The 16,850-nt window shown below is 46.8% G+C and overlaps 1 protein-coding gene across 1 annotated transcript in view; it reads right to left on the minus strand.

Moving 5' to 3' along the window:
- Positions 1–16,850, minus strand: part of KCNN3 (potassium calcium-activated channel subfamily N member 3) — a 177,831-nt gene that overhangs the window by 61,355 nt on the left and 99,626 nt on the right. Inside the window, exon 3 of the mRNA XM_068540915.1 lies at positions 4,819–5,237. Coding sequence (XP_068397016.1) covers positions 4,819–5,237 — 419 coding nt within the window. The remainder of the gene's footprint in view (positions 1–4,818; positions 5,238–16,850) is intronic.

Here is a 16,850-nt window from a genome sequence, read left to right on the forward strand (position 1 = left end):
GGCCTTGTTGCTCCTCCCAGGGAGATAAACAGCCACATGTGAGCTGGCAGACTTCGTTCAAGGCGTGCCGGGAAAGCCCCCTTCCCTACCTTGCTGCCTTTAGGTCTGGGGTCCCCAGTGGTCTCTCCACCAGCTCAGCTGCTTGGTGTGTGACAGTGTTTAATGAGGAGGATCCTCGGATGGGCTCTGGGAGGCCTGTGGGAGGCGGGCACGCGGCCAGGAGAATCCCAGAGAATGGCGAGTGCCACACTGTCAGGCCTCGGAACCCATGATGTAATGCTTCACTGGGGTCCAAGGAAAACAAGCCTGCTGTTGATGCTGCCCTCCCAGCAACCGGGCGCTGCCCTCCCCATAGCAGGCTGTTCTGGGTAATTACTGATTCCCTCTCCCTCGTTGGAAGGAGGAAATGTGAAATACCTTTATTGTCACATAAAAGCCAACCCCAGATATGAGAAATGTCTTTCAAAATGAGTCTAGCTGAAGAGGGATTTCCATAGCAACTTCAGAAGTGTGTGTTCACAGCTAGAGATGCATCCTGGCTGATGAAACCCACCTGGAATGTGAACAAACCCTGCTCTGCGCATCAGCAGAGGGGAGTTTTTCTAGAGCCTGTCATGCTGCTATGTGACCTTGGGCGAGTCCTTTACCCTCTCTGCCGTCTCAGGTGACAGAATGGTCATTGATCAGGCTGAGAGAGAAAAACGGCATCTTGCCCACATTGGACAGGGCAGGTCCTTCCACCCTGGTCCGAGGCTTCAGTCCTCCAAAGCAGCCCCTGCCTCCAGTTTCTGTCCGGTCTCTGGTTGAATAATTCCTATCTCAGCCTCTGCCAGTCTTGCTGATTATTTGACATTGGGGAAGGACAATGCTCATTTAAGCTTGATTCTAAAAGAAATTGCTTGGTCTTTTTAAAAGAAGCACTTTGCCTGATTAGGAAAGAATATACTTACTCATAAACGCTTCCACAGTTCCATAGGTCAGATTCCTGGGAAAGAGTCACTGGGACACTGCGATTTGAGTGCGGGAGGTTTGTTGGGGCTGCTCTCGGGATCAACACCCGTGGGGCCTGAGGGACGAAGGACTGGGGAGAGGGAGGGGTTGAAGTGCCACGTGATCCCTCAGGAGCCCTGGAGCCAGGAAGGCCCTGCAGAGCTGTGAGGTAAAGGGGCTGGGCCTTTAAACTCCTACACTGACAAGTCACTGGATGCTTGCTGCCCTGGGCAGGAGGCTTGATCTTAGCTGAGGCAGCTCCCTTCATCCAGGGCAATTCTGCCACAGCCGACAACCCCAGCTGAGGGAGTGAGCCTGGGCCGAGAGGTGGCCCCGGGGTAGCATACCACAGCATCCACTACACTCGGGTATGTTTGAATTTAACATGAAGGCAGCCCTGAAGACAGGGTGATAAAATGGTTAAAAGCACAGACATCAGAGGCAGGCAAAACAGCAAGACTGGGATTTAAGTGTCAGTCTCAGTGGCTTTGAGACGCTCAGATCGGGAAAGTCGCCAGGAGAGTCTAGGCCACAGTTTCCTTGTAAGTGCAGGATTCAGCCTGGGCTGGTGAGACAAACAAGAAGTTCAGAGTCAGAAGCAAGTTCAAATTCTGGCTCCATATTTACTGGCTCTGTGACCTCGGGCTAGTTACTTTACATCAGTTTCCTCCGCTCTAAAATGAGGACAGGACTTCCCTGGTGGCGCAGTGGTTAAGAATCCGCCTGCCAATGCAGGGGACACGGGTTCGAGCCCTGGTCTGGAAAGATCCCACATGCCGCGGAGCAACGAAGCCCGCGAGCCACAACTACTGAGCCCGCGAGCCACAACTACTGAGCCCGTGCGCCTAGAGCCCGTGCTCCGCAACAAGAGAAGCCCACGCACCACAGTGAAGAGCAGCCCCCGCTCTCCGCAACTAGAGAAAGCCCGTGCGCAGCAATGAAGACCCAAGGCAGCCAATAAATAAATAAATAAATAAAAAGAGAGTACCTATTTTAAAAAATAAAAAATAAAAAAAAAATAAAATGAGGACAATCGCAGTGCCTCTACCACAGGGCTACTGGGAGGGCAGATGGAGGTAAGAGTGAAGTATTTCACACAGAACTGGCACAGGGTAAGCTCCCAAAAAACAGGGGCAATGACAACACCCCACATGTTTTAATATATCTCATGTGAGATCTAAGCAGAAGCCTTTTGGTCAAAGGGCCTTTTCACAAGAGAAGGGGAAGCTTTAGGAGAACCTTTGATTTGCTCGTTGCTTCTCTGTGCCTTTGCCTTGGACTTCAGCTGGGCATGTCAGTCATCTCCGTAGACAGAGGCCCATGGTCTGATGGGGGCCAGGTCAACCCAGCCCCAGTGTGGAGGCCATGGAGTGTCATTCAGTGCCAAATAACGTGCAACAGGGTACTTTGCAAACTACACACTTTGAATCACGCTCATCATCCGATAAAAAATCATCACCCAGACTTCTGACAGGTTCAATAAACAATGAAACTCACTTGCTGGTACTTTGTTCCATGTTTGCGCATCTGAAAAATGGGCTAATGATACACACCGAACAGGGTCGATCTGAGGACATGGATTTCAAACACCTTAAGGGGTTATGAAAATTCAATTATTATTGCTGTTAGAAGACTCAGCTTTGATCAATTAAAAACGAAAACAGGGCTTCCCTGGTGGTGCAGTGGTTGAGAATCTGCCTGCCAATGCAGGGGACACGGGTTCGAGCCCTGGTCCGGGAAGATCCCACATGCCGCGGAGCAACCAGGCCCGTGAGCCACAATTACTGAGCCTGCACGTCTGGAGCCTGTGCTCCGCAACAAGAGAGGCCGCGATAGTGAGAGGCCCGCGCACGGCGATGAAGAGTGGCCCCCGCTTGCCGCAACTAGAGAAAGCCCTCGCACAGAAACGAAGACTCAACGCAACCAAAAATAAACAAATTAATTAATTAAAAAAAAAAAAAAAAAAAGGAAAACAGGAAGAGCATAGGTCTACATATAGTAGGAATTGGTTTGTTCTAATTATAAAAAGGCAGCCACAAGATTCCCAAGAGTTATCAAGAGATCTCCGTTATTAGTATTAATGGTCACTATCATTATCACAGTGTACGCTTCACGTACGTTATCTATTTGACTCCAACAACAAATCCTATAAAGTTAGTATTATTATCCCCAGCTTGCAGATGAGAAAACTGAGGCCCAGACTGGCACCATATTGCTCAGCTAAGGGAACTATGAGGAGTCTGGGGTTGGAACCCAAACATATGCTTTCTCCATTGCAGAAAGAGTGTCTGCTTACCAGAGAAGATTCATGAAGCCTGGTGAGGTATGGTCCTACTTAGAGCAGGTGTTATAACGTCAGCTGCTGAGTAATGACGGGGTTCTGAATACGTGGGTATCGTGTGTCCTTCAGGCTTTGTATGTGAGAAATGTCTCCCAGCATGGCACTGGCTCTCAGAGACTGACCCTGCCACTCGCAGGGATCCCTGTCTGGCTGCAGCAGAATGGCCTCTTCATCTGACTGTGTGTCTGCTGGCCAAACATCTGAAAGAACTGTCTGCACACAGAACATTTCAAAATAGGTGGGAAATCTGGTTCAGTGAACCCCTGAGATATTGTTAGACTAACTCTCCTCCAGACTTCTTTTGCTTGTTTTATCTCTCCTGGGACACTGGTACATGGAAGATTTGACAATACAGTTTTATGTGATAATGAACGAAGGGTGACTATGGGATCCAAGTAAATTACACAGGACGCTTGACCAGGCCTGCCAGCATACTAAAAATAACCTCTCTCAAGTAAATATATATCTTCCTTCTGTCTCAAGTGAGCCTCACTTTAAAATGAGGACGCTGAGGCCCAGAGAGGTGAAGTGACTTGCTCAAGGTCTCACGGCTACTTAGGGGCAGAATCCAGGTTTTTAACCTCGGTGTTCAGACTCCACATGTGAAATCAGAGAAGATGAATATCCAGGACAAGCTTGGAAGGGAGAGGAGTCAGTAAGGGCAGCTTGAGGATGGCGGTGGAAGGGGGTAACCACAGACCTACCCTTGAGCCTTGATGATGGCAGTTCTGAGGGGCTGGCATGATGCCTTAGAGCCCCAGATCTCTATTAGGCCATATCCCCCTTCTCTCCTACCAGCCACCAGCCTCCCAAAACAGTGTTTCCCAAAGTATGTTCCATCAGTGAGGTGCTTCTCAAACTTTAAGGTGCATACAAATCACCCGTGAACTTGTTAAAATGCAAATGCTATTCAGTAGTTCCAGGGTGAGGCCTGAGATTCTGCAATCTAACAAGTCACCAGTGATGCTGGTCTGTGGACCAAATTTTTGAGTAGTGAGGCATCCATAGTGATGTACAATGAAAAGCGTTGGTGGGTGAATACTCTTGAGAAAATCTGGACTAAACAAAATTAAACCAGTTTCATTACTGCAGGACTTCTCAGAGCCTTTAAAATGCTAGCGAACATCCTTGGTCTCCAAGAGGGAGAGATAATGCAGAAATTGCGAAGTGTTATATGTGAGAAAGGGGTAATGATATAACCAGAACGCTTTGAGATATACTGGTTTACAAAGAACAGGAAATGAGGATTATATATGCATTTTTCCCGGCTTACCTCGGTTCCAATGTTTCAATGTTGCAGCTCATATTCAGCCCCAACCCAGTCCTCTCCTTTCCCATTTTCTCCTGAGGTGTTTGGGTACATGCCTGTTTCTTCCATCAGACCACATACATCCGGGCCCCCCTGCTCCTCCTCCCTTCCCCCCTCCCAACATGGGCTGTGTGCTCGGAGGCCCCGGTCGAGTGGAGAACCCGACCCGCCGGAATACCTTTCGCAGACGCGGACGGTCCAGGCAGCAATGATCCACAGTGAGATGCTGAACACGAGGAGCACGGTGCCGGGGCAGATGGTCATGAGGGTCTTCATGACGAAGCGCGTGTTGAAGTTGATCTTGTTGAGGGCCCCGATGCTGCGGGACGAGGCGTCGGTGAAGAGCTTGCTGTGCAGTAGCATGACGCGGGCGATCAGGTACAGGCGCAGGAACATCGGGATGGACAGGATGATGTCCACGTCGGCCTCCGCCCGCGAGGGTGTGTAGGAGAAGGCCAGGCGCGCCGTCCAGAAGAACTTGTACTCGCCAGGAATGGGGTGGATGGCGCACACCAGCATCTCCAAGCTGATGTAGAGGATGCGCTCGTAGGTCATGGCTATCCGCCAGTCGTCGGCACCGTTGTCGATCACGAAGAGCTGTGGGAGCAGAGAGCCTGTTAGCACAGCCAGGATGGGACCACACAGCGGGGGCGAGGGAGGATCCGGCAGCTGATCCGCCTCAGGGCCCTCTCGGAGGCCTCGCCTGGGTGAAGAGAGCCCTGGACGGGGAGTCAGGAGACCTGGCTAAGACACGTCAATCTCTGGGCCTCCGTTTCTGTAAATTGCCTCCCAAGATTCCTTCCAGCTCCAAGGAGCCCCTAAACTGGTTGTTTCATGACTAGGAAGAGGAACAGCTCACTTGTATTGAACACAGGTCCCTGGGCCCCCGCCAGGCCCTGAGCTGAGCCCTAAGGGGGATGCGGAGATGAAAAGGCTATGTTTCCAGAGTGAGCCCAGAGGGCTGGCAGAGACGCCTCTTCCCACAGGAGAAAAGTGTCTGCTGGCAGCACTTTGCTCTCAGTCGGTGGTGGGGTGTTAGTGGTGTGGGCCCTGGAGCCAGACTGCCTGGGTCTGGACCCTGATCCCAACACTAACTAGCTCTGTGACCTTCAGCAAGTTATTGAGCCTCTCTGTGCCTCAGTTTCCTCATCTGGGGACAATGATAATAATACCTGCTGCATAGTGGGCGCTATGGGGCTGCAATGGATCAGTACGTACGAAGTGCAGAGAATCCTGTCTCGCACCCAGCTCTGTAAGTATTAGCTATTGTTATTTTTAGAGTTATTAATCCATGGGGTCTCTTTCTGTTGATGAGGGTTGGGCTCAGTGATGTCTAAGCTCCCTTCCAGGCCTAACCTTCCTTCCATGAAGATGAGGCTCCCACTGCCGCACCAGGAGGACTGGCAAAGCAGCTGAAACAAGCTTTCAGTGAGCACCTGCTATGTGCCCAGCCTGGGCTCAGTGCTGGGTTCGCATACTGGGAAGGCCCAGGCTTGTTCTCAAGGAGGTCCCACAGTGGGGGGTCTCCCACACCCAATGACTGTGAAGGGGGCCTCACGTTCTTCCCCTCCTTGGCCCCAGTCTCCACATCTGTGAAACGCGAGGCCTCTGAGGTCCACCTTGGACACCTGAAGGTTCTGATTCTTAGAAGGTGAGGCCTGCAATCAGGGGCCTGTGCTGGGCATGGGGGCCTCCTGGACAGGTATGCGCCTCACTTATGAGAGGCGATGGAAGCGTTTATCCTCATGATAGTCCTGGGAAGGATTCATGGCCAGAAGGAAATTAGGCTGCGTTAGAAGGAAATTAATGTTGGGGCCAGGGTTGGGTGGAAGAAGTTTGATTTAACCTGGAAATACACCCTCAGCATGGAGGGAGTAACAGAGAGTTTGTGTCAGCGTGGATTGGGCGTGCTGGTTGAAGGCTGAGCTAAGCCTTCCTTGCCCTCACACTTCACCCCACTTCACAGGGAGTTTAGGAACGGAGAGGCCCTTTACTCTGTGTGTCCCACTGTTTCCTCTACAGTTTGGGCCAAAGAAACATTCTGCTGTGTTTTGAAGTTACTCACCAAGCACCCTTCTCTTCTCCCTCCTTCACTGCCTGCCCTCCAGGCCACCATGCCCACAACCAAGGACCCAGGAGAGAAAACCGTGGCACCCATGTCTGGGGCCTCTGAGCGTGAAAAGGGCCCATCAAGGGATCTGTGTCGGGGGACTTCCCCGGTGGTCCAGTGGTTAAGACTTTGCCTTCCAACGCAGTGGGTGCGGGTTCGATCCCTGGTCAGGGAGCTAAGATCCCATGTGCCTCGTGGCCAAAAAACCAAAACATAAAACAGAAGTAATACTGTAACAAATTCATTAAAGACTTTAAAAATGGTCCACATCAAAAAAAATCTTAAAAAAAAAAAAAAGGATCTGTGTCATGTCTGAGACAAATTCAAGGTGAACCAATCAAGTCACATGACTTGACCAGGGGTCTCCTGCTTGCCTTGCTTTTAGGGTGTGCCTGTGACATTTGTCTGCCGCGTGGAGCAAGTGCCAGGCAACTCAGTGGGCTGCCCAGAGGCAAGGGCAGCTGCAAAAGTGCACAGGGAAGGGAGGCAGCCTGTGAGAGCACCTCCCTCACCTTTCTGGACCACAGTTTCCCCTTCCTCCTGCCCTGGGACCTCACACAGCTATAATGGGGAGGAGGAGAGATAATGGGTATGAAGGGCTTCATAAACTACAAAAGATCATTCATTCATTCAACAAACATATGTTGGAGGCCCTCTATTTGCCAGGGGGCTGAGCATTCAGGGTTCAAGGAAACAGCTCTGAGCATGACCCCCTGTGATGAAGATCATGGGGGGGAACTAGAAGGCTATATGGGAGCAAGTGGCTGAGGGGCCGACCTCTGCCCAGGCGGCTGTAATTAGGAAGGTGTGCTCCCTGAACAGGAGAGGGTACCCAGCACAACACCAGCCGAGACTCCCCCTCCCTCCTTCCCCAGCGCAACTGAGCCGGGGGGGTGGGGGGGGGGGTGGGTTTCCAGACACGGGTTTCCACCATCAATTAGAGGGACCTAGAGGCTGCTCAAAGGGTTCCCTCTGCTTCTAACTGCTGCTGACAGGCCGAGCCATGGCAACGCGACTGCCTGGCCAGACTCTTCAAATACAAAATGAAAACCATCCATCCTATAAGAAAGAACGGCATCAGGTTACTATAGCAACCGGGTTCATTCTGGGCAGGAACTGAAGTAAAGAGTCACAGGTTCCTTGGATTTCCTGATGGAGAATGAGATTGTATACCATCCAAGTTAAAGGTGAGGCACATCGGCGGTTCTGCCCAGCTTGACAGGAGGGTGCTGGCCCCGGGGTGGTGTCCCCACCTGCCTCCCAGGTGCCCCGCTTCTGTTTCAGTTTCCTGGCGCAAGGCTTGGGGTCGGGGGACGACATGGGTAGTGGAGTTGGAGGCTGGCGAGCTAGACTGAAGTCTCACACATCCAGATACTAGCTGTGTGATCTTAGGCAGGTCACACCACTTCTCTGAGCCTATTTCTACATCTCTATCATCAGACTATTAACCTTGACCCTGTCCATCGCACGGGATTAGCATTAGGATCCAATAATACAGATAAGAGGGAATGTGCTTTACCAACTACAGTTGGACCTCCATATCCATGGCTGAAGAACTGTGGATCCGGAGGGCTGAGGGTCCTACACCATTTTATATAAGGGACTTGGGCATCCTCAGATTTTGGTATCCACAGGGTTTCCTGGAACCAATCCCCTGTAGATACCGAGGGATGACTATATGTTAAAATGTGAGGGATTATTAACCCGGCTGGCCTGGGAGGCACTCATAAATAGTATGTATGGGGGCCAGCGGGGAGATATTTCAGGTTGCAGATTGAGAGCCTCTGCTAGACAGGGCTCCAGTGCAGGGATCTGTGGATCAGCAGAGTGGGCAATACGGCCCAGAAGATTCCATTGCTGTCCCATATGAGGACGCCCTTGTGCTTGCTCCCATCTGACCCCTGGAACCACAGTTCTCCAAGTGCAGCCTCAATCAGACTTAGGCAGATAACAGTACCCCACCCTGCCATGTCCTCACTCAGCATCCTGTTCATTCCTTACAAGTCACAAATTTCAGTCACGTATTTATTCATATTTACTTGGTTTTTGCCTGTCTCCCCCACCCCAGAGCAGTGGTTCTTGACCTGTCTGCACATCAGAATCACTTGGAGAACTTGTTTAAAAATACCCACACTTGGACCCCAGACCAGGCCAGTCTGAATCTCTGGGCATGAGGCATTGGGATTTTTCTTAAGCTTCCTTGGGTAAGCCTAAAGTGTAACCTGGATTGAGACCCACCAGTCACAGCTGGAGTGCCAAAGGGACAGGGCTGTGTCCACCTTGTTCCCTGTGGTATCTCCAGCGTCAGCCCAGATCTTAGCATATATAGGTGTTGGGTAAATTCTTGCGTAGTGAATCAATAACTACTGCTTACTGTGTGACCCTGGATGACTAAACTCCCCTCTCTTGGGCTCAGTTTCCTCCTCTGAGGAATGAGGGGATAGGTTGGATGATCCCCAAGGTACCTTCTGCTCTGAAGAGCCCTTATTCCGTGGTCCTATGCAGACCTCGTGTGTGGTCTCAGGGCACATGAGCTCCCAGGGGACAGGACCCACGCCTGGCTCATCTCACCTCTCCCTAAGGCCTGAGATGGTCCTGGTACACAGTGGGCAGTCTATAGAATTTTAGTGAGTAAAGGGGTGGGTGGGTGAATGACTGTGTCATGTGAAGAAAAGCACAGGTGGCCAGTGGCCCTTGTTCACCACCCAGAATGGAAACTCCCGTAGAAAACTCATTGCTAAGCCTGTGAGTAATGAAGTACCTGACAATTTATCTTATGCCATGGGAGGGACATCCTCCTGTTCCCAGGGGGTGGTCCAATCTGGAATAAAGGGTCACAGGTGATCTCCAAGCCTTAGAAAGTGCTGGAGAAGTGCTGGAGCACTGCTGGACCAGAGTGGGGAGGATGGCAAAGGACTGTCCTTCCCTCCATTTGGGTCTCAGCCACCCAGGCCTGGTTCTAGAGCAGCCTGACTGGTCACCCTGATGAATTTTGGAAGAGTGCTGAGGTGATGTGGATGGGATCTGGCATGGGGCAGGGGGTGCCAGAGGGCCCTCGGGGGTTCAGGTGGTGGGGTCCGCTCTGAGCTGTCACAGAGTAGAAGCCTCAGAGGTCGGGGGCTGACAAACATATTTCCTCCTGACCTGGCCCGGGTTTCCCCTGAGTGAGGAAGGAAAGCCACGATCTCCAAACTGCTGTATCTTTCTGCTTCCTTAGCCTCACACGGTGATGCCGCTCATTTGGGGTATGGCCGGCCTGAAGATGGAATGCTTTGGTGCCAGGGCCTGTGGTCACCTGCAAGTCCCACTCTTACCCCAGATAGTGTCCTGAACAGAGCTGGCTCCAGACCTGATCCTCTGCCACTTAACTTGTTCTAAGAGCCTGTGGGATTTTCAGCCTGTTGGTATAATTCCAAGAGCTTTGGGAGGGAGATTTTATGTGAGAGAGCAATTCCAAACTTGCCTTCAAGGAGCTTGTAATTAGAAAGAAAGGAGAACCAACTCAGTCAATTCAACTCAACTCAATTCAATAAAATAATTAGTAAGAACCAACCAATACTTGAAATTTGCTAAGAGAGCAGATCATAAGTGTTCTCAAAAAAAAAAAGGTAACGATGTGAGGGGGTAGATGTGTTAATTAACTTGACTGTGGTAATCATTTCACAATGTATACGTATATCAAATCATCACATTGTACACTATACAATTTTATTTGTCGATTATACCTCTATGAAAAAGAACCAACTAGGTGAGAACACTGTGGTGACATAAATATTAATCAGACACATGTCCCATGAATCAGCTCACAATCTCAAGGAGCTCTAGCATAAGAGAGGCATGATAAGGGCCCATCATGGAAAGTTTCTTAGGCAAGATAGGGATTCAGTAGTGCTTGGAAGGCCTGTATCAGACAAACCTGGTGTGGTGCTACCAAAATGCCACCAATTCCTCCAATCCCGTTTGTTTCTTTTTTCACATGTGACTTTGCTTCTCCTCCCAGCAAGAGGTACATATAGTCCATTTCTCAAGGGGTACAGTCCATTTCTCCCTTGAATCTGAACCTGGCCGTGTGCCCTCCTTTGGCCAAAGGGACATTAGAGAATGTGATGTAGCTGAGGTTTGTAGAATGTCAGTGTGATGGGGCTTGCTGTAGACACGTGGCCCCATTTCCCCATCACCCCAGCCTACAGCCAGCACCAGCTGCCAGGCACACGAGTGAGGCCATCCTTGACCAGCTGCATGACAGAAGCTCACCCCAGGTGAGACAGCAGAAGAACTACCAAGCTGAGCCTTGCCCTGATTGCTGACCCACACAATCGTGAGCTAAATGATTATTGTTTTAAGTCATTAATTTTGGGGGTGCTTTGTCATGCAACAAAAGTAATACATAAACAAATCTAATTCACGCGTTTACTTAGCACGCATATTAGAAGTCGGGTGATTTGCCTGCCATGCCCAACACTTCTCTTTTAACTTCTCATGCCACAGCCCCTAGAAGGAACTTCCACCCCCACCCTCCCACCCCGCATAGTTAATCAGACAGGGCCGGCCAGTCTATCTCAAGTAACTGGGTAACTGGATGAAGAGGAGATCATGATCAAGGGCCATGCCAGCTTCCCCCAGCCCTGCCCCACCCAGTGGACACATCATTTCATATATCAAAGAATAAATCAAAGCATTTAAAAAATTATTTTGCAAGCAGCTCAGTTATTTTGCATGCAATGTGTTTCTCACAGGCGAGGAAGTCATCTGGTAGACTGAATCGAGGAGCGAAGGCAAAACAGAATTTATCGGGTGTGAAGAAGAAAAACTGCAGGGACTCTGGGAACAGTGAATCTTGTTGGCAAATTTGGGGGGTAAATTGATCAGCTGGCAGCTAGCAAAAAGGTCAATGTGGGCATTCCATCCTTGAGTGGCCAATTAGAGGTATCAAAGAAAACAGTTCAGTTATTTATGGGTTCTCCAGGAACACTTGAATTTTAGCTGTGGCACATGGGTGTGTAACAGGCTCCCTCTCTGTAAAGTCTGCTGGGCTCTTCCATCTGCACCAGTCAGACCAGGTCTGCATGCTTCCCACATTGGAGTTTCTCACAGAGTAATTGTGTGGTTCACCAGCTCACCATGAGGGCCAACTCTGAAGGGCCATCTGGTCACCCCAGGACAGGTCATTTCATGTGCAATCACTGGAGCCCACCATGCATTAGCTGCAGGACTGGAAACAGGCTGTCTCGACAGGGAGACAAGGAGAATGTCCCGGAGCCCCCAGTGTCAACCTGACAGAGCAACAAGCACCAGAGAACCTGCCCTTTTTTTTTTCCCCTTTAGTGTAAATACATTTGGAGTTGATTAATTGGATTTGCTAGTTTCCCCCTTCTATTTTGAAAGACTTGAGGCCTTTTCAATTCTTTATTTAAGAAATATCTTTCCTTAAAATGTTCTCAGCTATTAGGGGAGATCCTGCTTAGACGTTTTCTGACCCATCTGAAAAACTTTCATTCTTGCGCAACTATGAATTTTTTTTAATTAAAAGAGAGAAAATGGAAAAGGCCCTTGTGTTCTCTACTATTCTCTCTCTGTGAGAGAAAAAAATCCAGGGAAAATTTCCATGATTTACAAAATATATATGCAGAAAAAAAGCAAGAGAAAAAAGTTAAAGATATTCTTAAAATCCAGTAATAATATATACATTTTTCCCCCAAACTCCCTAGAGCATATATTCTGCATGTACACCATTACTATGGGGGTTTCCACGGAAACGACATCTAAAGTCCCGTAATACCTAATTAGGTTTCCCCAAGGACAAGAGCTGATTGCCAGTGATGAAATGAATGTCTGGGTTTGCAGTAATGGCTAACATAAAATTTCCAGTCAGCAAATGCTCCTTGGAACTAGCTGAAGAAAAGGAGGAAGGAAAAGAAGGGAAGGTAGAAGAGAGGTCAGCAAGTAAGGGGGCTGTCAGAAAAGTCTATCATTCTACCACCAACAAGACTCTCAGAGGGCTGGAGTCCATGCTAGCCAGCTCTGAGTCTTTCTAAGAAGAAATCCTCCCCTTCTGAAACTGCTGTGACTTACTGGGCCATGTGTAATGTTCTTTGGTGGCTCTTTGGCCTGGCCAGGGTTCTCCTGAGTGCCCCTAGCAGAGTTCATGTGTGGTCTCCTGAAGTGGGCATGAGAACTCATGGGACCCTTGAGCCTGAAGTTTGTTCGGGACTGCCAGAGACCAGTGGTGACCATAAGCCCTTTCTTGTCCCCAGTTCATAGAGAGTAAAAGCTAAGTTATAGCATTTGAGGAATCCAGCATTTTTCACTCACATAACAAGAATTGTTAACAAGAATAGTGCCTGACCATGGCACCATTGGGGATACAGTGCTCTGCCAATGACCATCTGTGCATGGGCAAGTCCCTTTCCCTCACTGGTCCTCAGATTCTTCCTCTGTAAGATAAAGGGTTGGATCCAATTTGTGGTTTTCCATTTTCTCCTAGCTGTGGAGCTGTTTCTTCTAGTGAGATTTTTCACTAAAGCCCAATATAGGAATCAGATAAACTCAGAGCTCTACTGGTTGAAAGGGTAGAAAAGAGCATTCAAAGGCCAATCATGAGAGGGCAGACAGCAGAAGCAAGAAGAACTACACTCCTGCAGCCTGTGGAACAAAAACCACATTCACAGATAGATAGACAATATGAAAAGGCAGAGGGCTATGTACAAGATGAAGGAACAAGATAAAACCACAGAAAAACAACTAAATGAAGTGGAGATAGGCAACCTTCTAGAAAAAGAATTCGGAATAATGATAGTGAAGATGATCCCGGACCTCGGAAAAGAATGGAGGCAAAGATCAAGAAGATGCAAGAAATGTTTAACAAAGACCTAGAAGAATTAAAGAACAAACAAACAGAGATGAACAATACAATAACTGAAATGAAAAATACACTAGAAGGAATCAACAGCAGCATAACTGAGGCAGAAGAACAGATAAGTGACCTGGAAGAAACATGGTGGAATTCATTGTCGCAGAACAGAATAAAAAAAAAAAAGAATGAAAAGAAATGAAGACAGCCTAACAGATCTCTGGGACAACATTAAACTCAACAACATTCGCATTATAGGGGTCCCAGAAGGAGAAGAGAGAGAGAAAGGACCCGAGAAAATATTTGAAGAGATTATAGTAGAAAACTTCCCTAACATGGGAAAGGAAATAGCCACCCAAGTCCAGGAAGCACAGAGAGTCCCAGGCAGGATAAACCCAAGGAGAAACACTCCGAGACACATAGTAATCAAACTGGCAAAAATTAAAGACAAAGAAAAATGATTGAAAGCAGCAAGGGAAAAACGACAAATAACATACAAGGGAACTCCCATAAGGTTAACAGCTGATTTCTCAGCAGAAACTCTACAAGCCGGAAGGCAGTGGCATGATATATTTAAAGTGATGAAAGGGATTAAAGTGATGAAAGGGAAAAACCTACAACCAAGATTTCTCTACCCGGCAAGGATCTCATTCAGATTCGATGGAGAAATCAAAAGCTTTACAGACAAGCAAAAGCTAAGAGAATTCAGCACCACCAAACCAGCTCTACAACAAATGCTAATGGTACTTCTCTAAGTGGGAAACACAAGAGAAGAAAAGGACCTACAAAAACAAACCCATAACAACTAAGAAAATGTAATAGGAACATACATATCAATAATTACCTTAAACATGAAGGGATTAAATGCTCCAACCAAAAGACACAGGCTTGCTGAATGGATACAAAAACAAGACCCAGATTTATGCTGTCTACAAGAGACCCACTTCAGTCCTAGGGACACATACAGACTGAAAGTGAGGGGATGGAAAAAGATATGCCATGCAAATGGAAATCAAAAGAAAGCTGGAGTAGCAATACTCACAGCAGATAAACTAGACTTTAAAATAAAGAATGTTACAAGAGACAAGGAAGGACACTACATAATGATCAAGGGATCAATCCAAGAAGAATATATAACAATTATAAATATATATGCACCCAACATAGGAGCACCTCAATACATAAGGCAACTTCTAACAGCTGTAAAAGAGGAAATAGACAGTAACACAATAATAGTGGGGGACTTTAAAACCTCACTTACACCAATGGACAGATCATCCAAACAGAAAATTAATAAGGAAACACAAGCTTTAAATGACACAATAAACCAGATATATTTAATTGATACTTATAGGACATTCCATCCAGAGACAGCAGATTACACTTCCTTCTCAAGTGCTCATGGAACATTCTCCAGGATAGATCACATCTTGGGTCACAAATAAAGCCTCAGTAAATTTAAGAAAATTGAAATCATATCAAGTATCTTTATTGACCACAACGCTATAAGATTAGAAGTCAATTACAAGGAAAAAAATGAAAAAAACACAACCACATGGAGGCTAAACAATACATTACTAAATAACCAAGAGATCACTGAAGAAATCAAAGAGGAAATCAAAAAATACCTAGAAACAAATGACAACGAAAACACGACGATCCAAAACCTATGGGATGCAGCAAAAGCAGTTCTATGAGGGAAGTTTATAGCAATACAAGCCTACCTCAAGAAACAAGAAAAATCTCAAATAAACAGTCTAACCTTACACCTAAAGGAACAACAGAAAGAAGAACAAACAACACCCAAAGTTAGCAGAAGGAAAGAAATCATAAAGATCAGAGCAGAAATAAATGAAATAGAAACAAAGAAAATAATAGCAAAGATCAATAAAACTAAAAGCTGGTTCTTTGAGAAGATAAACAAAATTGATAAACCATTAGCCAAACTCATCAAGAAAAAGAGGGAGAGGACTCAAATCAATAAAATTAGAAACGGAAAAGGAGAAGTACAACAGACACCACATAAAGCAAAGCATCCTAAGAGACTATTACAAGCAACTCTATGCCAATAAAATGGACAACCTGGAAGAAATAGACAAATTCTTAGAAAGGTATAACCTTCCAAGACTGAACCAGGAAGAAACAGAAAATATGAACAGACAAATAACAAGTAATGAAATTGAAACTGTGATTAAAAATCTTCCAACAAACAAAAGTCCAGGACCAGATGGCTTCACAGGTGAATTCTATCAAACATTTAGAGAAGAGCTAACACCCATCCTTCTCAAACTCTTCCAAAAAACTGCAGAGGAAGGAACACTCCCAAACTCATTCTATGAGGCCACCATCACCCTGATACGAAAACCAGACAAACATACCACAAAAAAATAAAATTACAGACCAATATCACTGATGAGTATAGATGCAAAACTCCTCAACAAAATACTAGCAAACAGAATCCAACAACACATTAAAAGAATCACACACCATGATCAAGTGGGATTTATCCCAGGGATGCAAGGATTCTTCAATATATGCAAATCAATCAAATTGATACACCATATTAATAAATTGAAGAAGAAAAACCATATGATCATCTCAATAGATGCAGAAAAAGCTTTTGACAAAATTCAACACCCATTTATGATAAAAACTCTCCAGAAAGTGGGCATACAGGGAAACTACCTCAACATAATAAAGGCCATATATGACAAACCCACAGCAAACATCATTCTCAATGGTGAAAAACTGAAACCATTTCCTCTAAGAACAGAACAAGGATGTTCACTCTCACCACTATTATTCAACATAGTTTTGGAAGTCCTAGCCTCGGCAATCATAGAAGAAAAAGAAATAAAAGGAATACAAATTGGAAAAGAAGAAGTAAAACTGTCACTGTTTGCAGATGACATGATACTATACACAGAATCCTAAAGATGCCACCAGAAAACTATTAGAGCTAATCAATGAATTTGGTAAAGTTGCAGGATACAAAATTAATGCACAGAAATCTCTTGCATTCCTATACACTAATGATGAAAAATCTGAAAGAGAAATTAAGGAAACACTCCCATTTACCACTGCAACAAAAAGAATAAAATACCTAGGAATAAACCTACCTAGGGAGACAAAAGACCTGTATGCAGAAAACTATAAGACACTGATGAAAGAAATTAAAGGTGATACAAACAGATGGAGAGATATACCATGTTCTTGGACTGGACGAATCAACATTGTGAAAATGACTATA

Source organism: Eschrichtius robustus, chromosome 3 (genome assembly GCF_028021215.1).
Source record: "Eschrichtius robustus isolate mEscRob2 chromosome 3, mEscRob2.pri, whole genome shotgun sequence".
Classification (NCBI taxonomy): domain Eukaryota; kingdom Metazoa; phylum Chordata; class Mammalia; order Artiodactyla; family Eschrichtiidae; genus Eschrichtius; species Eschrichtius robustus.